The following is a 27,286-nucleotide window of genomic DNA, read 5'->3' as shown; positions in this document are numbered from 1 at the left end:
CAGAAAGAAGCAATGAATTGCTCAAAGAAAGCCGATTGATCCATCCAGAAGCTGAATTCACCATCAAGACTAAAGATCTCCCTTCAGATTCCCTCAGGAGTTTTGGGTTTTCTTATGTTTTGTTATTTTTATTCTTTTGAGATGTGTTCTTTCATTAGTATGAACTAAAACCCCTAAATACTTAAGGGGAATGAAGCCTAAGACGAATCTTGTTATTATTATCTGAATTGTATGATAAATATTTGACTTGTTCTTAATTATGTGTTCTTAATTCTTGTTTTGATATTCTAGGATATTGATTCAAGTTACGCTCTTATTCAGAAGAGGAATAGACCTTGTCTAAGTGTAAATTTGTCATAATTAAGCGGAGTTGGTTGCGCGCCTAGAGATAGGGTGACAAGATTTTGCCGAATTAGGGTGAAACCTAATAAGGGGACCTATATATCGAGTTATTGCAACCCTAGGGCGTTATTTAGAAAGAGATTTCGATTTTTTAATCTAGGGTTAGACGTTGTTAGTCTCGAGAAAGATAATAATATAACTTAGGGATCTCTACGGAACAAGTTGAATGAATAAATCGTCTGATTCAGATTCAAATAAAAAGTAAAGTCTCGGTGGATTTTTCCTTAGGTATTGTCTTAATCAATCGAATTTTCCAAAAAGTATTTTCCCTAAATTTCTTTTCTATGATTTCTTAGTTTAATCAATTAGTTAGATAAACAAAACCCTTTTATTTTTTTTAGGCTAGATAATAAAATGAAAGTTGATACTAGTACTTTTAGTTTCTTTGGGTTCGATAACCCGGTCTTGCTAAAGCTATACTACTGTTTGATAGGTACACTTGCCTTCATCGTGATAATAGTTAGTTTCAAGAACGATTCATTATAAATATTTAAAGCCTGTCATGAATATCACGTATCAAGTTTTTGGCGCCGTTGCCGGGGAACTAAGATATTAGGAACACTTGATTTTTATTACTTTAGCCATTTTAGTTTTATTGCAATTGCAATTTAAATTTTTATTTCCTTTCTAATTCTTCATTTATTTTCTTCTGAAAAGTTTTTCTAGTTTATATCCAGGAGAAACCCGTCAGGACCATTACTTTTTGATAGTGAGATCGATCGCACCGTTCGCAGAAACCAAGGAGAAATAAGGCGAAGCTTAAAATACATAGAGAATGAGTAAGAGGAAGATATTCAAACCACAACCAAGGAGATGGCTGAAAATCAGGAAAACCTGATACCTCCTGCGATTGCTGTTAATCTAGTAAGTCAGAATCCTACTCCACGCACTATGTATGATTATGCTAAACCTTCTTTAACAGGAACTGAATCGAGCATAGTTAGACCTGCTGTAGCTGCAAATACTTTTGAACTAAAACCTAACACAATTCAAATGATATAGCAATTTGTTCAGTTTGATGGTTTGCAGGACGAAGATCCCAACACTCACTTGGCAAACTTTTTGGAACTATGCGATACATTTAAAATTAATGGTGTTTCTGATGACGCTATTCACCTTTGATTATTCCCTTTTTCTTTGAGAAACAAAGCTAAACAGTGGTTGAATTCGTTATCACGGGGGTCAATCACTATTTGGGAACGAATGACCAAAAAGTTTTTACTAAAATATTTTTCGCCGGCTAAAACGGCTAAATTACGTAATGATTTCTCTTCTTTTGTGCAGATGGATTTAGAGACACTCTACGATGCATGAGAGAGATACAAGGACCTTTTGCGAAGATGCCCTCACCATGGGTTACCACTCTGGCTACAGGTTCAAACCTTTCATAATGGCCTGAATCCTTTGACTCGACAAATGGTTGACGCAACTACTGGCGGAACCATCAATAATAAAACACCTGAAGATACTTATGAGTTTATAGAGGAGATGTCACTGAATAACTATCAGTGGCAAGTCATGAGGACAAAGCCAATGAAAATAGCTGATGTTTATAACGTTTATTCGGTCACCATGCTCTCTAATCAGGTAGAACTCTTAAATAAGAAAATTGGTGGTTTTCTTAGTTCTTCATAGGTTCATCCTGTAATGTAGTGCAAAGCAAATTGAGGTGGATCAAGCAATTCAGAATACCCATCTTATGGCCACAACATGGAGAACGAGCAGTTACATTACATAGGTAGTAATCCTCGATCTCAAAACAATCCTGATAGCAATACTTACAATGCAAGTTGGAGGAATCACCCAAATTTTTCATGGGGAGGCCAAGGAAATCAGAAATCACTACCCCTTCCAGGCTTTCAGCAACCACCATACCAGCAGGAGAAAAAGCCAAACCTTGAGGAGATACTAACCAAATTCATCTCGGTGTCAAAAACTCATTTTTAGAATACCGAGACGGCACTCAAAAATTAACAAGCATCAATCCAGGGGCTTGAAACTCAAATAGGACAACTCGCCAAGTTGATTTCCGAACGACCACAAGGTAGCCTGCCAAGCAACACTGAATCTAACCCAAAGGAGCAACTCAACGCAATTGCCATTCAAGATGAGGAAGGGTTAGTGGCAAAACCAAGGCCAGAATCGGTGGTAAGCGAAGGTAAGAATGAGGTAGGCCAAAATGAACAAAAATCAGTAAGTCCAGAATATAAACCTTGTGTACCATACCCCAATGCGACAAGGAAAGACCGCTTAGATGAATAATTTGGTAAATTCTTTAAACTTTTAAAGAAACTACATATTAACTTACCGTTTATTGAAGCACTTTCACAGATGCCAAATGCAGTCAAATTTTTAAAGGAGTTTCTAGCAAATAAACGAAAGTTAGATGAAAGTCGCATGTGGAGTTGAACGCGGTTTGCTCAGCCATTCTTCTGAATAAGCTACCCAACAAACTAAAAGATCTAGGGAGTTTTACGGTTCCTTGTTTAATTGGTAGTTTAGATGTTAATAATGCGTTGGCTGATCTAGGGGCTAGTAACAATGTTATGTCTTACAAATTGTTTAAGCAACTAGGTCTAGGGAAACCCAAACAAACTAGGATGAGCATTCAATTAGTAGATAAAACTGTCAGGTTTCCTAGCGGTATCATTGAAGACGTACTCGTTAAAATTGATAAATTTATATTCCCAGTTGATTTTGTTGTTTTAGACATAGAAGAGGATAGTAGCGTTCCTTTAATTTTGGGAAGGCCCTTTTTAGCAACTGCTAGAACATTTATTGACGTTGGCACAGTTGAACTCACACTTCATGTGGAAGACGAAACAATCACCCTTCAAGCTCGCAACCTGAACAACAAATCAAAAATTGAAGGTGATTGTACAAATTGTTCTACTAAGGCTGATCATACGGTGCAACCTATTTTGCAGGAAATAAGTTTGAAGGACACACATGAGCCATGTTCAATCCAAAACAAAGTATCTACACATGAAGAATGAATGTTACAAATTGAGGAGTTAGATGAATGGCTAACATTTAAACCGAGAAAACACGATGAACCAAAACTACGCTAGAATGAGCTCAATGCCTCACCAAATCAAATTAAGGTTGGAGACAAAGTTTCATTAGATGCCGTAGATCCTCACATTGACACTGGCAAGCCGAATGAAGAAATTCCTCTCACAGTACTTAGCATTTCCCCATTTGGTACAGTCGAGGTAAGTCATCCCAAATTCGACACTTTTAAGGTAAACAATACTTGCCTAAAACCTTATTTTGATGAGAGTCATAGCAGGGATGAGGAGTATAAACTCCTCAAACCACCATGACCATTCAATGGGGAGGTAAGTCAATCTTAGACTATAAATAAGTGCTTCTTGGGAGGCAACCCGAGCACTTAAATAAGCGCTTCTTGGAAGGCAGCCCGAGCACTAACAATATTAACTTCTTTAAATTTTAAGTGTTTAAACACCTAACTTATTAATGGAGCTCTTGAATACAGGTTTACCACACCCACACGGCCAAGCACATGGGCGTGTTTAATATCGTGTGGAAACAGGGCAAAGATTTTCCTAAACACAGGCTGCGATAAATGGTCATGGCTGTGCGACATGGCCGTGGGCGATCCTACCAAAACAACACGGGCGTGCAACACGCCCGTGTCTTAGAATCATGGTTGAACCTGAGAAAATAGCACTGGCGTTTGCCACGCCCCTGTCTAGAATCCGTGGTCGAACCTGTCAAATTAACACGGGTGTGGACCTTCATACACGGGCGTAGGAAAAGCGAACGAAGCAGGACACGGCCATGTGCACCCACACGCCCAAGGAACACGGGCGTGGGCCAAATGTCAGACACGCCCAAATTCAAAAAAAAAATGAGAAAAACATAGGCTAAAATTGGGGAACACGGGCGTGTTCCTTGGCCGTGTGTCCCAAAATCTATAAATACCCTTCACTATTCATCATCTTCCTCACCCAATATCCTTAACCCTAGCCATTGCAAGTCTACACGGGCTCTCTGCCACGCCCGTGCACCGCCTCTAACTCCATTTTCGACACCCATTCTCATCTTTTTAGCATTTATTTACTCTTTTCTCTCTATTTTCTTCATCCCTTTTACTAATTTTATGAATCATATGGTTTTATTTGGCAGATTTTTTATTTATATTCATAGTTCTCACTATAGTCATGCTTATACGTTCATTCTTTGCCATTTTAGTCAATGCTTTTTTATACATTCATTCTTTTCGTGTGTTCCGATAAGAGTCTAGTTCAGTCATTTTATATTGAAAATAATCATGCTTTTATTATGTCAATTGCTATATAAACTTCTATCATTTAGATTGAACTGTTGAGTATTGTTGGTTGGACTGGTTAGTTTAACTATATTCATGATTACTTCTTGAGTTAGTTAGTTATGTTATATTCTTTGTTCTTCTTGCAGGTATACCATGTCAAGCTCATGTGGCAAGAAAACTGCCATTCCCGCTTCGAAAAAGTAAAAAGGGGGTCTTCCTCGGGCCTTACCGCGGAAATTCACCACCCATGCTTCCAATTTTTACCCGGCAATCAGGAGGAACTATTCCAAATCCTACGGGCCCGACCTTTAGGTGTGGGCCGCTGCAATGATTGGACAGAGCACTCTTGACAACCGATCCATGAGACCTCTTTTTTGCAATCATCGAGCCGACGTACCTTGAGCTCACACTTAAACTTTGCTCAACATTCCATGTTCAAGACGCCATAACCAACTTTGATGGTCCTGGAACAGTCCAGTTTCGTCTCGGCGGTTTAGTCTGCTAGTTTAGTGTGCCCGAGTTCGGTATAGCTTTGGGCTTATACACAGAGGAGTTCATGGATAAGAACGACCTCAACACTCTCCGTCACCACATAGTGCTGGTACGATTTGGTCCCCGATTCAGCCACCTACGACCCAAACCGCTCCAAGGCATCTGCTCTCTCTCCCTTATTGAGGTACCTACACGCCATCTTGGCATACACTTTGACAGGACGTCGAGAGAGCACCGATGTCATCAGCACTCACGATGCCTACTTTCTATGGAGCACGGTGAACAGACATGTACTCGACCTCACCTACTTTATTGCCCTCGCCATTCGCCACCAAACGGAGCGGGATCGAAGGAGGGTCATCTCCATTGGCCCCTACGTGACTCGACTGGCACGGCACTTCGGGCTCATTAACACAACAACCCAATCATCCTCCTTTACTCTTATTGGCTAGATGTCCCCATAAGGCATCTCGAGCATGCTTAGTATGAGGATGATCGAGAAGCGCCGAGGAACCCACCCTCCTCAGTATCGCCTCGCCCAATCAGCCGATGAGGGAGACCCTGAGGACATTACTGATGATGTCCCTCCACGTCATAAGGACCCACCATCTCAGCCACCACCACCCTCTCGTCCAGTTCATGCGGCGTGTTCATACACTAACATCTTGAGTGCCTTACCCGATTCGAGCAACAGTGTTTTCAATGCTTCGATAACATTGATGCTACTTTACAGCAGATTTGTCAGCACTTCCACATCTCATCGCCACCCCCACCTCCTAAACCACCTAGCGATGAAGATGTTTAAAAACTTTTATTTATTATTTTATGTTTTTATTTTTATTCTATTTTAAGACTACTTTTTGTTTTTCTTTAAGCTTATTTCTATTATATTTTATAATTTTTTATTTTACAATTATCAACTTCGGTTATTCTATTACGAGTAATTATACTTCCTTATACTTCCTAAAAAGTTCCTGATTTTGTCACAGTTATAAAGAGCTCCTCAAGCTTATCATCACATAGGAACTAAAAACTCCACCGGGAAAGGTTCTCTACGACTGCCATGTCCTGCTTGACCACGACCATAGCTACCACCAGATATAATATTTTTTTGGCGTAGGACTTGTGGACTAATGAACCTCTAACACCATCGGAGTATCCTCCTCCACTCTCACGCAGGTTATTCTCCAAAACTCCAGTTCAAGGAGTTCATTCATCATTCAGGAAGTTTCACTTCTCTCCCTATCTTATGATTATAAATCTATCATTGTCAATATATCTATCTTTGTACATTGAGGGTAATGTACATCTTAAGTGTGGGGGGTCTTTTATATCACCATTAACAAACCCTTAAATATTGTCTTATTCTCACGTGAATTACTCATATCACTATTAGAATGAATTTTAATTAATTTATGATTTTTATTGATATGTCTTGAATTAAAACATAGGCATTTATACATTGATTGTTTAAACTTTAAGACATTAGAGAATCAAGCATGATGAATTGATTTTTGAAGAATTAAAAACTTTTAGGTTGTTTCCCCCAAGTTTAGGTATTACCTTGAGTTGGAATTCACAAGTTTAAACATCAAAAAGCCATAATTTTTGTGAGATTTTGAGTCTTTAGAGCATCTATTATTTCTTTCATACTCACTTTCATTATGAGTGCATCAGTATTGAATTGTTATTCTAGAACTTGCTTGAATATGCATGTCAAGACCACACCATTTGATTTGATATGTCAAAATGAGAAAGGCACCTAGGTTTAACCCACTCACTCCATAAAATTCTACCTTCACAATTAACCCTTAGTGAACCCCCTTGAGCCTAACAACACATTCATTGATTTACCCTCAATATTAACCCATAACTTATTATTGTTGAAATCCCCTAAATTAATTTGATCCCTATTTTTGTCAAGATTTGAGTTGGAATAGTTGCTTAGCTATATTTTATTCTATTTTGTAATTTGACTTGTTCTTAAAAAATAATACATGTATACATATTAGTAGTAGTGATCTTCTAAGCTAAAGAAGTTAAAATCCATATTCTGAGAAAAAGCTTTGTTGTACACAATTGATGACTAGTCATTTTTCTAGTTAGATAATTTTTCAATTCAATTTCGATTCTATCCCTTTCTTTCAGCTTGTGACCACACCCTCTAACCAAAGCCACGTTACAACCCTCTAAAGACCTTTTGATTGATTTTTCATTTCAATTTATAGTGGTGGAGATTTGATTTTCATGCAAGCCTATGGTAATGACTTTTCATTATTGACTATTGAGTGCTTCATTTATTGTACTTAAACACCTCGAGTGATTTGAGTGAATCTTTAGTGAGGATGTGAAACTCTGTGATATTTTGAATCAAAGGTAATTACTTAGATGATGGGAGACACCTATGTTTTCATGATAAAATGCCCAACTTGGAATGTTTGAAACTTTGATGTTCTTTTAGTCAAATTTTCAATGTTTGATTACTTATGGATTAGTTTGAGATATTATTGATAAGAATTATAAGTTGAGAAGAATTTATTTTGATTATGAGTTGAGGATTTTACTTGAGGACAAGCAAATGCTTAAGTGTGGGGGTATTTGATAAACCGTAATTCATACATATTTCTATCCCATGCTTAGTACATTTTATGGATGATTTTTTCTTAAATTTGGTGAATTCGATGCTCCTAATGAATTAATTTCATGTTTTATACTTAGGTGAGCATAGAAGAGTGAAAGGACCGAGATGGGACAAAAACGGAGAAAATGGGCCAACGTACGAAATTAACACGGCCTAGACTTCCTCACACGGGCAGACCACACGGCCGTGTCAATTTGGCAGAATCGAAGCATGACTCACACGGGTAGACCACACGCCCGTGCCTATTTAACAGGCTTGACCATGGCCTGAAGTAATCGTACACGGGCAGACCACACGGCCGTATCAATTTGGCAGAATCGAAGCACGACCCACACGGGTAGACCACACGCCCGTGCCTATTTAACAGGCTTAACCACTTCTTGAAGTAATCATACATGGGCATGTCCCTGTCAAGCCCAAGCAGAGTCCTATTTGAAGAAGGCCGCTTTTGAGGGCTCTTAGGCATTCCAAAGCCTATAAATACACCCTAGAAGAGGAGAAGAGGGGGGACGCATAGGAGGAAGCAAGGAATTGCTCAAGGAAAGCCGATTGATCCATCTCAGAAGCCGAATTCACCATCAAGACTGAAGATCTCCCTTTAGATTCCTTTAGGAGTTTTGGGTTTTCTTATGTTTTGTTATTTTTATTCTTTTGAGATGTGTTCTTTCATTAGTATGAACTAAAACCCTAAATACCTAAGGGGAATGAAACCTAAGAATGGATCTTGTTATTATTATCTGAATTGTATGATAAATATTTGACTTGTTCTTAATTATGTATTCTTTAATTCTTGTTTTGATATTCCAGGATATTGATTCAAGTTAAGCTCTTCTTCAGAGGAGGAATAGACCCTGTCTAAGAGTAAATTTGTCATAATTAAGTGGAGTTGGTTGCGCGCCTAGAGATAGGGGGATCCATAAATCGAGTTAATGCAACCCTAGGGCGTTAATTAGAAAGAGATTTCAATTATTCAATCTAGGGTTAGACATTGTTAGTCTCGAGAGAGATAATAATATAACTTAGAGATCTCTATAGAACAAGTTGAATGAATAAATCGTCCGATTCAGAGTCAACTAACAAGTGAAGTCTAAGTGGATTTTTCTTTAGGTATTGTCTTAATCAATCAAATTTTCCAAAAAGTATTTTCCCTAAATTTCTTTTTGTAATGAACCGAAAGTTACGGTATCGGAAATTGAGTCTTGAGTATCAAGTTTAGTGAAATTTATTCATGAATATTTATTAGAAATATTTATGAATTATAGTTGAATGGTTATTTAGTGTTTAATTAAGTGAAGTAGCTTGAATTTAGTTTAAAGGATTAAATTGCATAAGGAATAAAAGTTTAATTATAGATTAAAGAAGTAAAAGGACTAATCTAGCAATTAGACCCTAAGTGCCATGTGTGTGAATGTATGATATAACATGTGTAATAGTTGGTATATATGTGTAATAGCTATAAGATATTTTATGTTATAGCTATTACACATGTTAATTTATATTTTTTATAGGTTAATAATATAATATAGTATAATGAATAAATAATAATGAGTAAAGAAACATAGAAAGAGTTACAGAGAGCAAACGTGAGAAAGAAAGAAGGAAAGAAAGAAAGAAAAAGAAAAGGGAAATTTGAGGATTAAGGCCCTAAAGTTTAATTGGTAAGTTGTTTTAGCTCATTTTCTTATGATTTTTATGTTTATGGATGCCTAATTCAAAGTTCTACATGTATGAGGTTAAAATGAAGAAAAATAGAAAATTTTTAGATATTGATTTAGTTGAATAAATTGAGGTTTTATGGGTTAAATTGATAGGAATTGAAGTTAGAAGTGAAAATTGAGTGATTTATTAAAAGAATTCTAAGTTAGGTTTAAATAGGGATTAAGTTGAATAGAGCTCAAAATTTATGTTTTATAATGAATTTTATGAGTTAGAAATTGTTAATGAGTTGATTAAAAGAGAATATGAAGCTTAAGTTAAAGAAAAAGATTAGTAATGGAAAAAGGACGAAATTGGAATTTTTGTAAAAGTTTGATAGAAAGTGAAAATGTGTTTTATGAATTAGTATATTGATGAATTTTAATTGTATGATTGTTAGTAGCAAACGTAGCACGGATACGTCATCAAAGAAGGAAAAGAGAAAGTGAACGAAGATATCGATTAAATTCGATAAATAGTGGTTTGTATTTCTATAAACCGAGCTTAATCGTTATTGCTATATTTGATATTTATATTGTATGAAAATGTGAATGAGGTAAGTATTTTTACCATATTGAAATGAATGTGATTTTGAATACCCTATTAACAATGTCGGGCTAGTCGGATATAGTTGACATGTCATAGGAATTGGAAGTATTGGGATATTCCGACATTGAGTCGATGAGACACTATGTGTCGACTCATCGTTAAAGTTCGGATTTGTTCCGATGAAGTACTTTGTGTACTATAATGTTAAAGTTCGGATTTGTTCGATGAAGCACTATGTGCTTATCCCGAGTGTGGGTTGGATCCGTGTATCCGTTAGTGTCCGAGTTATGTTAATAAGGGTAAATAAAGTAAAGGTTATTAAAGTCTTGATTGATATTGAATAATAGCAATAATGTGTTTGAATTACCATGTTTTAAAGTTGATTAAGCTATTGTTTATGGAAATACCATGAGAGTATTCTCAGCGTACGGTTTGTTTCGTCTGCAGTTAGGTACGAAAGTATAAGGACTCAAAGATACAAGCCGATCCCCAAACTCAAATTGGTGAAGTTTCTATCTTTTGGAAAATGGCATTGTACCTAGGATGTCTTTTGGTTATATTGAAAGTATCTAAGTTGTTAAATGATATTTTGGTATGTTTTGTAAATGTTACCAAAACCTTAAGAATGGTATGTTTTGATATGTTAGTGAAGAGTAATAAGAGGAATTGTTGGTAAATGTTGTAGAAAGAAGAAATGAAGATGTTATAAACTTAGTTATCAACATTTTATACTAAAATAGATTTGGACAGTAACAGTAGTCCAACTTTGAAAATATACCAAAAATAGTATAAAGTGAATTAGATGATGAATAAAATATGTAATTGAAGCTTAATGAATCTATTTTTATATGGAAGAAACAAAATTGGTAAAAGAGTTGTATTTTATGAGATATTTACGTTTTGGTGAAACAGGGTTAGAACAATTTCTGGATTCCCTGTTCTGACTTTAGAAATTCACCATAAATTGTGTATTAAGAATTAGGACTCAAACTTTATATGTATGGATTCATTATTGAGTCTATTTTAATTGAAACAAATGGCATAGTCATTGGATTTCTGTACAGGAAGAAATTTGATTCGAAGTGCACAAGGGTCAGAGTAGCTGAACCCTGAAACAGGGAGACTTCTTATAATAAACTGTACTAATTGGCCTGACCAAAATTCTAGAAAAAATTAGTAAGTAGATATATGAGTCTAGTTTCAGGAAAATTTACGGAATTGGATTTCGAGTTTCGTAACTCGAGATATGATTTTTTTAGCGACTGTGACGCAGATGGATAGTTTACTACGAAAACTGTTTAAGTGCTAAGATAAGTTTTGTAATGTCTCCTGCTTGACTCCGGCAACGGTCTCGGGTAGGGGGGACGTTACACTTTTCTTTCATTTCTTAGTTTAATTAATTAGTTAGATAAACAAAACCCTTTTATTTTTTTTAGGCTAGATAATAAAAAGAAAGTTGATACTAGTACTTTTAGTTCATTTGGGTTCGATAATCTGGTCTTGCTAAAGCTATACTACTGTTCGATAGGTACACTTGCCTTCATCGTGATAATAGTTTGTTTTAAGAACGATTCATTATAAATATTTAAAACCTGTCACAAATATCACGTATCACCGCACGGCTTAGGACACGGGGGTGTCATTGGCCATGTGAGCCATACGGTCTGGCCACACGGGCGTGTGTCCCCTACTCCTAATTTTTTTTAATATTTTGCGAAATATTTAGTGTGATCCCGATTTAGTCCCAATACGATTCTAATATGTATTTTGGGGCTTGAGGACCCATATGAGGGACATTATGATTTATTGTGATTGATTCTCAGAAACGAATAGTAAATGACATAAATTAATTATAATTGAACTGTAAACTCCAGTGATACTTTGTAAGCCTGATCGCGTTATTTCGTGATAGGTTTTAAATATTTATAATTAATCATTCTTGAAACTAACTATTATCATGATGTAGACAAGTGTACCTATCGAACAGTAGTATAGTTTTAGCAAGACCAGATTGTCGAACCCAAAGAAACTAAAAGTACTAGTAATGACTGTCTTTTTATTATCTAGCCTAAGAATAAAGAGGTTTTGTTTTGACTAACTAATTATCTAAACTAAGAATTCATAGAGAATGGAATTGGGGGATTACTTTTGGGAAAATCGATTGAATTAAGACAATACCTAAGGAAAAATCCACCTAGACTTTACTTGTTATTCTGGCTCCGAATCAGACGATTTATTCATTCAACTTGTTTCATAGAGATCCCTAAGTTATGTTATTATCCCTATTTAAGACTAACAACGTCTAATCCCTAGATTGAATAATTGAGACCTTTCTCTAATTAACACCCTAGGGTTGCATTAACTCGATCTATGGATCCCCTTATTAGATTTCACCCTAATCCGGCAAAATCTTGTCACCCTATGTCTAGGCGCGTAAAAAAATCCGCTTAATTATGACAAATGTACTCTTAGACAGGGTCTATTCCTCTTCTGAATAAGAGCTTATCTTGAGTCAGTATCCTGGGATATCAAAACAAGAATTAAGAACACATAATTAAGAATAAGTTAAATATTTATCACACAATTCAGAAAATAATAGTAACATTCGTCTTAGGTTTCATTCCCCTTAGGTATTTAGGGGTTTTAGTTCATAACTAAATAAGAAAACATCTCAGAATAATAAAGAATACAAAACATAAAGAAAACCCAAAACTCCTGAAGGGGAAATTGAGGAGAGATCTTCAGTCTTGATGGTGAATCCGACTTCTGAGATGTATCAATCGACTTCCTTGGAGTAATTCCTTACTCCCTCCCTGTGTCTCCTTTTTCTTCCTCCTTTATGGTGTATTTATAGGCTTTGAAATGCCTAAGAGCCCTTAAATTAGCCTTTCCCGAATTGGACTCAACTTGGGCTCGACAGGGACACGTCCGTGTGACACACCTGTGTGCGATTACTTCAGGCCGTGTTCGAGCCTGCCAAATTGACACGGCCGTGTGGTTTGCCCGTGTGAGGAAGTCCAGGCCGTGTTGATTTCGTACTTTGGCCCATTTTCTCCATTTTTGGCCCATTTCTCGTTCTTTTCGCTCTCCTATGCTCTCCTAAGTATAAAACATGAAATTAAAGCATTAGGAGCATCGAATTTACCAATTCTAATGGGAAATCATCCATAAAATATGTTAAACATGGGGTAAAAATATGTATAAATTACGGTTTATCAAAGCCTGTTCCGGCGATAGATACGGTTAGTAATGTTACATTTATTGGTATCAGAACTATGGTTTAGCCGATTCTCGAGCTAACGTAACAAGTATGAGTTTAGCTATACATGCCATTATATAATTTATGATAGCGTGATATCTTCTAATGATTTTAAATGTGTTTTTCATATAGTAATGTCATTCAACCAAGCTAGAGCTAAATTTGAAGAAGCTAAGAGCACTGCTTAAGCTTCTATACAAAGAGCTGCATATAGTAGTAGTAGAAGGCCCATATCTGAGGGCCGAGGTGAGAAGGAAGAAGAAGCCTTATTCCAAATAATGAATGAATGATTCACAGAATTCATAAGAAAAAATCTTCCTATACAACAACCTCCCCCTTTTGCTCCTCAACCGGTTCTTGACATATCACAAGGTGTTGAACCTGTTAGAACTGGTAAGCCTCCGGTAGATAAAATCCGTAAATATGGGTAGAATAATTTAGGGCTACTAATAAATAAGGATTAAATGTAGACATCAAGCTATTGATAGGAATTCTTGAATTAAGAGAAATTGTAGTATTGGCTGATCGGACACACAAAGCTGAGGAATTAAGCAAAGAGAAGAGACAAGTAGAGAGAGAATCCTTGATTTCTAATAGAAGATTGATGAGGAAGCCATAAGCATTTGCTTCAAAGAAATAAAAAAAATACTATGATCGTTCTACCATAATTATGGGGTATTCTGAAAAAGAACGAGGCTCTCAACATTCTAATCCGAGATCTCCGTCTCCATCTATAACAAGTGTTGGAAGTGTTGGAAACCCCAAACTTAGATGTAGACATTGTAATAAATTTTATTTTGGGGAGTGTCATATGAGAAGTAGAGCCTGTTATAGATATGGTTCTCTTGATCATTTTCTCAAAAATTGTCTGGAAAGAATTGAAAAAGATATTGATCGAACTTCGAAGTCGAGTAACCCCACCACGAGAGGTAGACCACCTCGTCATCCCGACAATGCCAGTGGTAGCCGAGGTGATACAAAAGATTCAACAGTTAAATATGAAGTAAGAGCATCAGCAAGGACATATGCATACATGCAAGAGAAGATGCCTCTGCACCAGATGTCATTACTAGTACATTTTCTCTTCTTGATACTGATATTACCGCTTTGATTAATCTTGGTTCAATACATTCATACATATGCACAAATTTAGTGTTTGTTAAAAATTTACCTGTTGAGTTCACTGAATTCGTGGTTAAAGTTTCAAACCCCCTGGGCTAGTATATTATGGTGGATAAAGTTTGTAAAAACTGTCCATTGATGGTAAAGGGTTATTGTTTCTCGGCTGATTTGATGCTACTGTCTTTTGATGAATTTGATGTAATTTTGGGAATGGACTGGCTAACTCAGCATGATGCAGTGGTAAATTGTAAACAGAAATACACTGTGTTAAAAATGTCAGCATGGTGAATTACTTTATGTCGAATTTGATAAATTGGATGAGTTATTTAATGTAATCTTAGCTATATCAGCACAAAAATATGTCAGAAAAGGGTATGATGCTTATCTTGCATATGTGCTGGACACTAAAGCATCCGAATCGAAGATTAAGTCAGTACCAGTTGTTTGTGAGTTTCCTGATGTGTTTCTAGAAGAATTACTCGGATTACCGCCAATCAGAGAGGCGAAATTTTATATAGATCTTGATCCAGAAATAACACCGATATTTATAGCACCTTATTGAATGGTCGTAACGGAATTAAAAAAGTTGAAAGCACTGTTGCAAGAATTAACAGATAGGGGCTTTGCTCGACCTAGTCATTCACCTTGGGGTGCACTGGTTCTGTTTGTAAAGAAGAAAGATGAATCGTTGAGGCTGTGTATTGATTACAGACAGCTCAACAATGTTACAATCAAGAACAAGTACCCATTGCCTCGAATCGATGGCCTGTTTAATCAGTTGAATGGTGCCACAGTGTTCTCTAAAATAGATCTTCGTTTTGGATACTATCATTTGCGAGTGAAAGGCTCAGATGTATTGAAGACAGCTTTCAGAACTACACTATAAGTTCTTTGTGATGCCGTTTGGTTTGACGAATGCACTTGCAGTATTCATAGATTTAATGAATAGAATTTTCAGACAGTATCTAGATAGGTTTGTGGTGGTGTTTATTAATGATATTCTGGTATACTCCCGAGATGAAAATGAACATGCTAAACACCTGAGAATTGTGTTGCAAACTCTACGTGAAAAAAAATTATATGCCAAATTTAGTAAATGTGAATTTTGGCTTCGGAAAGTTGGTTTCCTTGGATATATAGTATCTGCTGAAGGTATTAGGGCGGATCCGAATAAAATTTCAGCAATTATTAATTGGAAACCAAAGAAAAATGTGTCTGAAGTCAGAAGTTTTCTAAGACTAAGAGGATATTATCAGAGGTTTGTTTAAGGGTTTTCAATGATAGCTTCTCCAATGACTCATTTATTACAAAAAAAGATGTGAAATTTGAGTGGTCTGATAAATGCCAATAAAGTTTGGACAGATTGAAAACTTTGTTTACTGAAGCGCCCGTACTAGTTCAAATTGAATCGGGTAAGGAATTTGTAATTTACAATGATGCATTATTGAATGGTTTATGCTGTGTCTTGATGCAAAAAGGTAAAGTAATAGCCTATGCTTCTAGATAGCTAAAACCACATGAAAAGAACTACCTGATACATAATCTTGAATTAGCAGCTATTGTGTTTGCATTAAAAATCTGGCGGCATTACTTGTTTGGTGAAAAGTGTCACTTATTCACCGATCATAAAAGTTTAAAGTATTTGATGTCGCAAAAAGACTTAAATTTGAGACAGCGCAAGTGGCTTGAGTTATTGAAAGATTTTGATATGGTTATTGATTACCATCTAGGAAAAGCTAATGTGGTTGCAGATGCTTTGAGTAGGAAATCCCTATTTGCTTTGCGAACGTTGAATACCTAGTTGTCTTTATCTGAAAATGGTTCAATTGTAGCTGAGTTAAAAACTAGACCAATATTCCTGCAACAGATTTGTGAAGCTCAAAAAAGTGATTATGAATTACAAGCTAAGTCGGGTACAATGTGAGTCAACTTTCGATTCTGAATTTTAGATTAGTTCTGATGATTGTCTGTTATTTAATGACCGAATATGTGTACCGAAGAATTTAAAGCTGATACAGAAGATTTTGCATGAAGCTCATAATGGTACTATGTTTGTTCATCCGGGAAGTAATAAAATGTATAATGATTTGGAAAAGATGTACTGGTGGTTGGGAATGAAGTGAGATATTTTTGAATTTGTATCCAAATTTTTGGTATGTCAACAAGTCAAAGCTGAAAATCAAGTGACTTCGGGATTACTACAACCAGTTACGATACCGGAATGGAAATGGGAAAGAATTACTATGGATTTTGTATCGGGATTACCCTTATCTTTGAAAAAGAAAGATGCCATTTGGGTAATCATTGAAGTCTGCACATTTTATTCCGGTACATATGGATTTTTCCTTGGATAGATTGGCTGAATTATATGTTTCTGAAATTGTCAGACTACATGGAGTACCAGTCTTTATTATATTCGATAGAGATCCCCGGTTTACATCTTGATTCTGTAAAAAATTGCAAGAAGCTCTAGGTATGCAATTACATATAATAAAGCTTTTAGAGGATATACTCCATTGTTGTGTTTTGGAATTCGAAGGTAACTAGGAAAATACCTACCTTTGATTGAATTTACATATAATAATAGTTATTAGTCGTGCATTAGAATGGCACCGTATGAGGGTCTTTATGGTTGTATAACTCCGTTGTATTGGACAGAACTCAGTGAGGAAAAGATACACGAGGTTGATTTAGTTCGTGAGACTGAAGAAAAGGTCAAAGTAATTCGGGATAGTATAAGAGTACCCCTTGATCGTCAAAAGTCTTATGCTGAGCTTAAACAAAAAGAGATAGAATTCCAGATCTGTGATAATTGGAAGAAAGTTCTCCGGTTTGGCCGTAAAGAAAAATTGAGTCCAAGGTTCATCAGACCGTATGAGATTACAGAAAAAATTGGCCCTGTTGCTTATCAACTGACATTACCACCAGAACTTGACAGAATTCATAATGTATTTCACGTGTCCATGTTACGATGGTATCGGTCAGATCCTTCACATGTTATATCTTCCATAGAAGTTGAGATTCAGCCTAACATGACCTATAGTGAGGAACTGATCAAAATTTTGGCACATGAGACAAAAGAGTTAAAAAATAAAAAGGTAGCTTTAGTAAAAGTTCTCTGGCAACGACATGTTATATAGAAGAGGCTACTTGGGAATTGGAGGATACAATAAGAAAGCAATATCCAAATCTCTTTACTGGTAAGATTTTCGAGGACAAAAATTCTTTAAGGGGGAGAGTTGTACTGTTATACTAACTTACTAAGAATTTGAAATGCTTACTCAATTTTCTTTCCACTGTTTTATAGTACTCGGATGCTCGTAAAGGTTGGAGGGCGGTCAGAGCATCATTACACTATATCCAGCTTGTTTTGGTATAAATAGGAAACTTACTTTGGTATAATGGCATGTATAGGCTAATGGTAACAAGCAAGGGTATGTAAATGTTTTGGTTGTAATTAGCCATTGGAATGGCTAGTGATAACATATTTAGTATATTAATGCATGAAGTTATATCATGTTTGGTGTATGAGTATGCTTGGATTAGTAACTTAGACATAATCACACTTGGGTTAGTATATGACTAGAAAAAAGTAAGATAAATACTTGAAAGTGCAAGCAACATACTACAGCAAAACTAACTTTTAGCGGCCTTTTTTTAGGCCTTTAGCGGCGCTTTTAGGCGCCGCTAAAACTCTTTAATAGCATTTTACAAGCATACAAAAATGCCGCTATAGATGGTGCCACAAAGTTTATGGCGTTTATTTTAAAAACGCCGCTAAAGGTCATATTTTTTAGCGCGCTTTTCCCACAAACGCCGCTAAATGTCATAAATTCAAAAAAATTATAAAATATTATAAAGGTCATGAAAAATATAAAAATAATGTCCATGATATAAATATAAAAATTTTCTATTAAAATTCATTATCAAATTAAATTTTCTATTAAAATTTTAACTTTAAAACTAAATACAAAAATTAATGAATTTAAATTTAGAATTTAAAATAATAAATTAATAACACAATTAAAATCCAAAAGTTAGAACTCAAATTATCTTAAATATTAAAATAAAAATAAAATTTAGAATCAAAACTAAAATAAATAATAAAAACTAGATTAAATATAAAAATATCAATAAAATAAGATATTATAATGAAGTTACTTAAATGAAATAAGGACTTAAATCATAACCATGTAAAATATAAGATTTGAATATCCATTCCCATGTCAAATATCAACATTGATTATTTAAGCTAGTAATGAATATTCTCTTTTCTAAGTCAAAATTACAATTCATGTTTTTCTTCTTTCAACTCAAATAAAAAAAATGTTGAAAACAAAACAATTAAATAAAAAAATAGAATAATTAGTTGACACGAGATTATTATTAAATATATGCAAATATGCAAGTAGACTATTACAAAATTGGGTGTAGTTTTTGATCAATCCTACTGCAGGTTCTAACTATAATCTGCTTAACTAACATACAAACATAAGGCACTCTAATACTTTTTTGCACATAAAATATCTGAAACTCACACCTGAATTCAGATTCAGAGCACATACGGTGTCAACTGCATGTTGATCAATATCATTCTTATTCGCTGCTGCAATGCCTCCCATATGCATTTGTAGAGATAGGAGCCAGCCATTATGTGCCTTCTGCAAATTGTTCTTGGACTGCAATCTAGTGCACTTGGTTTTTCCTGTTCCATTTGCCACCAGTCAAAACATAAAAGAGCTATGTTATGGTAACTCCATCAGCTTACATAGTAAATTATAGCTCGCATGTTTCAAAGGTATGATTCAATCAGTGGGGATTCTGGTAAAATAACAGTCGTTGAGAAGGCAAATTGATAATAAATTAGATAGGAGCAGAGAATATATACTATATTTTATCTGAACAAATGTTCCTTTCTTCAAATATATTGGAATGAATAATGATTAATTTGCATCATCAACGCTAGTGAAAATCCAATTTTAGGGCTATGGCATGTTTACATAACATTTCTCTTGTTCTATTTTATAGAGCAACTACACGTGCAAAGAGTGATAAAACGAAAAAAATGCAGAAGCTAGTAACCAATCCAGAATTCAGTTGGTGGTCAATCTTTATTAATTTATAAGGAATTTTATGTTTTCAATTCTTATAAATGTATATTACTATTTTCTTTTACTAAGCTGCATGAATGACTTACAAACGAAAAGCACTGCATATAGTGATGGAATCACCTAAGGATAAATTATTCAAGGGTTCATAAATAGGCCTACTGATGATGATCAAGATCCAGATGACAATTATATAGTCACTTTAAATAACTATTTGCTAAACATGAAAACAATGCGCTGAATATAAGGTAAAATACTAAAAGAAACTCCTAACTGTTTCACTTTTTTAAGTAAACCCCTATAATTTTATTGTACCCAAATACACCCTCATTTTTCAATTTTTTCCCATACAAGCCTTTATATCAAATGAAAGATTTATGTCAAGGGCTTAAATACAATACAAATTAAAAGTTTAGGGTTTATTTGAGTATAATTAAAGGTAAAGGGTATATCTGGTTGCAAATTAAAGATTAATGTAATATTTGGGTACAATAGAAGTATAAGGACATGCGTCAACAAAGTGAAAGTTCAAAAGCTATTTTTCCTTTTTGGGGGGGTTATTTCAGCCTAAATCTAACATCTAAATGGATAAAATAAAATGCATCTTACTCAAATTGAAAGAAAAAAAAGGGGAAAAAAAGAGGGGTAATTAACTAAAGGTTAACAAAGTTAGAATGTGGTGGGTGATCTCAACCTAGCAAACAATTCTTGAATAAAGGTGCTGTCATCCTTCAATAAAGAAATAACCTAGAAGACAACACTGCAGTTAAGTGGAAAAGAAACAAAAAACCTAGGCCTCACATATTAACAAGAAGCACTAAAAATCTTACTATAGCATTGTTAGAATGAATCATAGAATCGAGACTGGCAACTGTTGCCTCATCCAATACCCTTGCCAAAACAACATCCTGACAAAAGCAATCAGAAGCAAGGATTACAAAACCAAAGACATGAAGAGTCATAAGCCTTAACATTTAAGATCCTTACCTTCAAATAACCAACACAGTATGCCTGGTGTATTTTTGAGATGGCCATCGAATTTTTAATTGGAACGGCTTGTAAAAGAATAAGAATGAACCTTTTTTTACAGAACTCCTGATTTTCTTTCATCTGATCTAAACTCCCTCTATAAAACTCCACTATAAGCAGCAAGACCCATGTAAAAATAAATTACCTCCTTAAAAACAACATGTTCTTTCAGAAAATTCCGATAGTGTTGTACTTGAGGAACATCTGAATCATTTGCAAACCAGAGAAGAAGAAACTGCCTTACCAAAACAAGCTAAACTATTAAACAATAGACAAATTTTTGGAAATAGACATAAAACATAGGAACATTCAAAAAGGCAAAATATATTAAAAGGTTATTATCATAAAAAATAATTGTACAAAATCTTATAACTACAAGCCCGCATCCAAACAATCAAATGAAGTTGCAAATTAAACATTCAATTCAATCCACCAACAGTCCTTGATAATATATCTGTAAACAAATAGTGATATACTTACATTCAAAAGAACCAATAATATCCATGATCAATTCGTCTCCAAATATTTTCTCAAAAATTTGAGCACTATTGAGCAAAACTGTAAGATAACCAATAACATAAATCATGGATCCATGAATCAGTCATAAATACAAGCACGTTTTAATAAAGAAAAAGAGCATTTAAGCGAAAAAGTGTACTAACTTATCCCCTTGACTATTTTAAATATCATGTGAAGACCATCCATATTTTCCAAGTCTTCACAAATTCTGAATAGCTCCATCAGCTTCTGGAAGAAATCTTGCTGCATTGAGATCAAACTCAATTTAGCACGTCTGAACATTTAGAATTAACACAATAAAAAGTCAAGACAGATACTAAACCATAAGTTTGAAACAGAAACAAAGAAAACTAGGAAACCAAATAATAGAAAGCATATATAGGGAAAAAATTAAAAATAACCAAGAAATAAAGCTCATAGTTACATGTAGAAGATATATGCAACATGTTTGATATTTCTCCCATATGAAATGGAAGATCACTGTGAACAAAAAAGCTCAGAGAGTTGAGAAGCTAAAGGAAACCAAATTATTACCTTGATAGCACAGCCACAATTGATAACTTAATGTGGCTGAATACCAACATTATCAATGGTTAAGTGACTGGCAGTTAACCACCGAATACTAAACTGCACAATATCTACATACAGAAGATATTAAAGAAGATATTAACACGCATAAGCAAGGTTTTCAAAGAAGCATACATCATTCAATATTGGTTCTATCAGCCGCATTTGATCAGCAATGCCACTCTCAGTCACAGTCTGCAGGGAAAATTGATGAACAAAATGAAAAAAATATTTAGATAGGTATACCTGAGCAGACTAATTTGAAGAAGCTTTCCAAAAAATATAAGCAGATCATACAGAAAATATAGAAACTACTAAAAGAAAAAAAACAACCTACTCCAGATTACAAGTAATTATAACATAAGCTGAAATAATTATAATCAAGACAAGCATAAAATAAATAACAACTTCAAATAATATTTACAGGATCAACAGTAAAGGTGTTCTCTTGCAACAGTTCCATATTGTGTGGATTTGCTCTAGCACCACTGGTGCCTTCACTTGAATCATCGTACATCTTGTTGTCTAGAAAACATAATTAATATTTACAAGTAAGATTGCTATACTGACAGTTTAAGAATGTAGACACCAAATTATAACTGTAGATTAACATAATAGAATATCAACTTACAACCATTACATGATGGATTACAGAATTCAAAACCACCACCATAGTCTTTCTTATACAGAGCAACCTATATGCAAAAGAGAATCAGATCTGACCCAAATCTAAGCAAATTGAATTTAAAAAATATATACATGCCAAAACTTACAGGATCAGCATCATGATGACTCTGTAAATAAGTAGAGAAGTACACAGCATTAGACAGAGAATTAGAAATTTATAGCTTTCCTACTCAGGACTTTTGTGTGTGTATTTGTCTAATATTTATTGTTTTGACTTGGTCTCTTACAAACAAGTGGAATCGATCAAACAATGTTGAAACAACATTATGATATTTCTACAATTGCGTTTATCTTTATTTCATTCCAATTCATTAAAATCCTCCATGTATTCCTTGAACGAACGTCCAATCTAAGAATCATAAGAAAAAGGACATAAAAGGATCAGAAGACATAAAAATCCAAATATTTAAGCTCCAACCATTTTTGTCTGCTTATTGATGTTGAGGTAAAATAATGTGAGTTCAAAATTTACTTACAAAGAAAGTACAAACATTTCTGGCCAATATATATATAGTATGATCTTTACCTGTAACCCAGAGAATTAATAAAAGAAATGAATATTTATGGTCATATCAGTTTATAGTTTGCGAAAGATGAAATAAACTGCCCGTCAAAGAAATTAAAGGGATGACAGACAAGTTCTACTTTATGCAAGTTCTGATAGGCGCATAATTCCTACATGTACATGACATTCTTACTTGTATGTTGTTGCAAATCTCAGCTCATCTGCTAGACTCAGGATCTCCATGAATACTAACAGGATTTGTGAGCTTTTGGTTCTGTAGCCTTCCTAAATAAGGATCCAAAACTTCGATTACCATATTTTTTACTATGCTAAACAAGTTATCCCCTGTGATTAATTGCTGCATTTGGTCCCCTGTGATTACCATATTTCAATTACATATACTTTCAGAAGCTGACTTCCCTTCTTTTGATCTTCAATGGGCTGAGACAGCCACAGATATAATTATTAAAAAATATCACAGTACCTCATCAGCAAATGCCAGGCAGACTCTTCCCTAACAGCCAAGTGCAACACCCTTTAGTCCACATCTGCTGCACTTCAGCTTTGCACCCTTTGCCAGTACTGGTTTAAGGTTCTTAACATTGTCACCAACAAAATACACTTGAGGTGCCCTGCATTTGAAGACAATATAAGTGTATTTCTAGCAGCAAGAAAGCTACAACAAAAAGAAAAGGCTAACCATGTCAAAATAAAACATTACCATAATATATAAACAAGTTACACTGAAAATACCATCTTCCCCAACAAAAACCCATAATTTCCCTTTCACTTAAACATTAGACAATTCAAAGTTTCCAATAAAATACCATTCAATACACGAGTTGTGAACATGTATAACATTTGAGCCAAATAATCAATCTCCTATTACTGGTTTTCCATTGATATAATGTAACATCATTCCAGTGGCCTGGAAAATTTATAAGAATACAAGCTCTGGTAACTTCCTTATATGAGGAAAGTCAAAAAAATTCAAAATATTATCTTAAAGATAATTTTTAATAAAAGGGAGAATCAAGTAAATGCTCAACAGAACCTTACCTCAGAGAGTCTAAAAAATCAAGAGAGCGGTTTTGAGTGTGAGTGAAACTGTTAAAGCATGTTTAAAGCATGGCCATTCACCTTAGTCCAAGACCTAAAGAGCCATCTCCGATTCTCCAGTCTCCACTCTCCATACCAAGTTACCAACAATAGTTTGGAGAGACAAGTAGACGAGACGACCAAATGCTTCTATAATGTATTGAAGAAAGAACATAGAAAAATCAAAACCGAAATTAAGAACAGAATAATGAATATAAGAATTGGGTTTTTTCAAAACCAAAGGGAAAGGGAAAGGGAAAGGGAAAGGGAAAGGGGAAGGGATCGTATGGGTTCCAAGGTAAACCGATGAAAACGACGTGTGTGAAAAGGGAGTTTTGAGGATACCAATTTTAGGGGGAAATTTTAGGGTTTCAAAAGGAGAGGGAATTTGGTAATAAAAAGACGCCATTTTTTAAGTAAAATGATTGTTTGCGGCGTTTTTTTAAAAAATGCTACTATTACTTATTTTTTGTACATTTTTATTTTTATATTTCATTTTTATTTATTATCAATGTTTTTATTTATTTATCAATGTTTTTTAAATCTAATATTTAAATATATCAAATGGTTTAGATTAAATATTTTTGAAAATAAAAGCATTAATCTAAACCCTTAACCCTTAACCTTAAGTCATAAAACATAAACCCTAAACTTTTACCCCTTAACCTCTAACCCTTACCCCCTATCATCTAAACTTTAAATGATTAAATTTTAGCATATATTTTTATAATTTTGAAACGATTAAATCAAAAATTTTCCATTATTCAAAGGGATAAAGTGCAATTTCACCTTTAAAATTTTTAAAAATTTCAAAAAATCGAAATGGAAAATTTTTCATTTTAGAAGGGCAAAGACCCTTTCAACCCCCTACTTATGCCCCTAAATATATATTAATTATATGGTTAGGATTTAATTGAATATGATTCACTTGAGATTAACATACTACCCATGGCCATTAAACCTTAAACCATAAAACCCTAAATCATAGACCTTAAATCTTAAATATTAAACCCTAAACCCAAAAATAAATTTAATCAATATTAAGTATTGCTTCCGTAATTTATTATGAACATAAGCTTTTACATTAATATCTATGTATATACACGTCAACATCCATATGATGTTTTTTGGGGTTTAAGATTTTAGAGGTTATAGATTAGTGTTTAAGGTTTTGTTAGGTTTAGGGGTTTAGGAGTTTAGGGTTTTAAGGGTTATATAGACTAGTGTCTATGATTTTTTGGGGGGTTTAAGGTTTTAGGGGTTATATGACTTTTAGCGGCGCTTTGCCAAAAACGCCGCTAAAGCCCTATTTTTCTGTAGTGTAACATGTCATGTATAAAACTTGAATTTTAGTTTGAATTATATGCCTTGAATTGGTTGGTGAACATATTGAAGTGCTGATGTAGGTGCAAGGTAAAAAATGTGAGAAATAAGACTTGGAAAATGACCTTATTTTGTCCACACGGGCAGACACACGAGCGTGTGTCTCAACCGTGTGTGACATACGACCATACGCACGGGCGTGTGGTTTGGCCCTATTTCTCCTGCATCTTAAAAATTTAGAAACAGAATGCTCAGAATCGGTCACACGAGTAGAGACATGGGCGTGTGTCTCAGCCATGTGAGTCACACGACCTAGCACACGAACATGTGACATGGCCGTGTGAATCTTACACCTAATTTTTGAAAATTAAATTGTCCACACGGCCTAACACACGGGCATCTGAATGACTGTGTGACCAAAGTTAGAGAGTTACACGGGTTAGGACATGACCGTGTGCCTCACATCAAATGCCCACATGGCTTTAGACACGAGCGTGTCATTGGCCGTGTGAGCCACACGGCCTGGCCACTCGAGCGTGTGTCCCCTGCACTTAAGAAAAATTTTAAAATTTTGCGAAAAGTTTACTATGATCCCAATTTAGTCCCGCTATGATTCTAATATTTATTTTGGGCCTTGAGGACCCATATGAGGGACATTATGATTGATTGTGATTGATTTTCAAAAACGAATAGTAAATGACGTCAATTAATTGTAATTGAACTGTAAACTCTGGTAATACTCTGTAACCCTGTTCTAGCGACAGATACAAGTTAGGGGTGTTAAATAGAGAACCCCAAATTATGCAAATCATAATCTGCAAGTGTTGACCTGACATCTTCCATCTAATGCTTCCATTGAACATGATCCCCTTTGTTTTTCAAAAGAGAAGAAAACCTCATTAAATTCACCCACTACCAACCATGACATGTCTTGATCACGCCCTAGATGGCGAAGCAAACTCTATATCAATATGGTATCTTGAAAAACTCCGAAGAAGAAGATGACACCCCTGTTTCCACCGCAATGAAAGGCCACCCCGAGAACCCATTGCCGAGACATTGAAGCCACAAAGAAATCCAAAATTTCTTTGAACCAACTCCATTCTTCTAACAAAAAGTTTGGTTTCAATTAGAAAAACTACTTGAAGATTATATTTTCATAGTGTATGCTACACACAATGAACATTCCGCGGATTCCCCAGTCCACGAACATTCCAACTAACAATATTCATAATGGTCGTCTGCTCTGCACTGTAGAGCCAACCACATCAAAAGTGTGAATAGCCTGTGTTGAATCAGAACTTGTAGAAAAAGCAAAGACTGTGGAATGTAACTATACCCTCTTCTTCCCACCCACCACAAGCATAGGATGATCCTCATTAGACTTGTCAAAATTAGCCATGGCAATAGGTCGATCGTTAGTATGGGATTTGTCCTCCGATGCCCTAGTATTCCCAACATTGCCCAAACTGAGACCCAAATTAGTACTAACTGCACAAAAGTTGAAGTAGACGGTGACAATGTGATGTCGATGAGCAAACCCTTTAGGTACCTAGAGATCTAAACCCCTACAGTAGGCATATCACGAAGGCAAAACATGGCCTAGGCCAAAATTTAGTGTGGCGTTGCCCTTAAGGACACATCTCATCCCATTGGAACCTTCTTCATTCTAAGGGTCAACCAAATTGGACAAAAACTCTCAACATGACCCAATTTTCCACAAAGGAAATAGAAAACTGTTAATCATTTGTAATAGGAATAGGCATAGAAAATTTTTTGAAGAGACAGAGCAATATGCTTCTTATGCTTTAATGAGATTTTGACATCCACACGAACTCATATTCGCAAGAACTTCTTCAAGCCAAAGGCAATTGTAACACCCCTAACCCGTATCTGTGTCAGAATAGGGTTACAGAGTATTACAAAAATTTACAGGTCAATTAATAGACATTTCATTTCATTTAGCGTTCATATCAGAAATTAATCAAGATCA

General features: G+C 35.0%; 1 protein-coding gene, 1 long non-coding RNA gene and 1 other non-coding gene across 3 annotated transcripts; all 3 read right to left on the bottom strand.

The window, feature by feature from the left end:
* Positions 1–1,653: 1,653 nt before the first annotated feature.
* On the bottom strand, positions 1,654–1,760 carry LOC128291937 (small nucleolar RNA R71). The gene has a single exon (XR_008281921.1). It is a non-coding gene; the product is annotated as a small nucleolar RNA R71 (small nucleolar RNA).
* Positions 1,761–18,822: 17,062 nt separating this feature from the next.
* LOC108489607 (uncharacterized) lies at positions 18,823–22,617 on the bottom strand. The gene is made up of 10 exons (XM_017794271.2): positions 22,595–22,617; positions 22,454–22,474; positions 22,312–22,375; positions 22,105–22,205; positions 21,816–21,875; positions 21,257–21,356; positions 21,075–21,152; positions 20,553–20,704; positions 20,396–20,473; positions 18,823–19,162 (listed from the first exon to the last, which is right to left on the bottom strand). Exons 4-10 carry the CDS (start codon positions 22,195–22,197, stop codon positions 19,010–19,012), a joined length of 714 nt encoding a protein of 237 aa, XP_017649760.1. The 5' UTR covers positions 22,198–22,205; positions 22,312–22,375; positions 22,454–22,474; positions 22,595–22,617; the 3' UTR covers positions 18,823–19,009.
* Positions 22,618–23,070: 453 nt separating this feature from the next.
* LOC128291411 (uncharacterized) lies at positions 23,071–24,408 on the bottom strand. Its single transcript, XR_008281186.1, has 3 exons — positions 23,932–24,408; positions 23,357–23,504; positions 23,071–23,244 (listed from the first exon to the last, which is right to left on the bottom strand). It is a non-coding gene; the product is annotated as an uncharacterized LOC128291411 (long non-coding RNA).
* Positions 24,409–27,286: the final 2,878 nt, after the last annotated feature.

Source organism: Gossypium arboreum, chromosome 4 (genome assembly GCF_025698485.1).
Source record: "Gossypium arboreum isolate Shixiya-1 chromosome 4, ASM2569848v2, whole genome shotgun sequence".
Classification (NCBI taxonomy): Eukaryota; Viridiplantae; Streptophyta; class Magnoliopsida; order Malvales; family Malvaceae; genus Gossypium; species Gossypium arboreum.
This window is presented reverse-complemented; position numbering and strand designations above follow the sequence as displayed.

Bases quoted from the DNA above. Each gene is read 5' to 3' on its own strand.
- LOC108489607 (XM_017794271.2), bottom strand. From the start codon at position 22,197: ATGTACGATGATTCAAGTGAAGGCACCAGTGGTGCTAGAGCAAATCCA. The intron at 21,357-21,815 runs GTATGCTTCTTT...ATCTCAATGCAG, and splicing joins TAGAACCAATATTGAATGAT to CAAGATTTCTTCCAGAAGCT. The intron at 19,163-20,395 runs GTAAGATTTTTA...CAAATGGAACAG, and splicing joins TTCATTCTAACAATGCTATA to GAAAAACCAAGTGCACTAGA.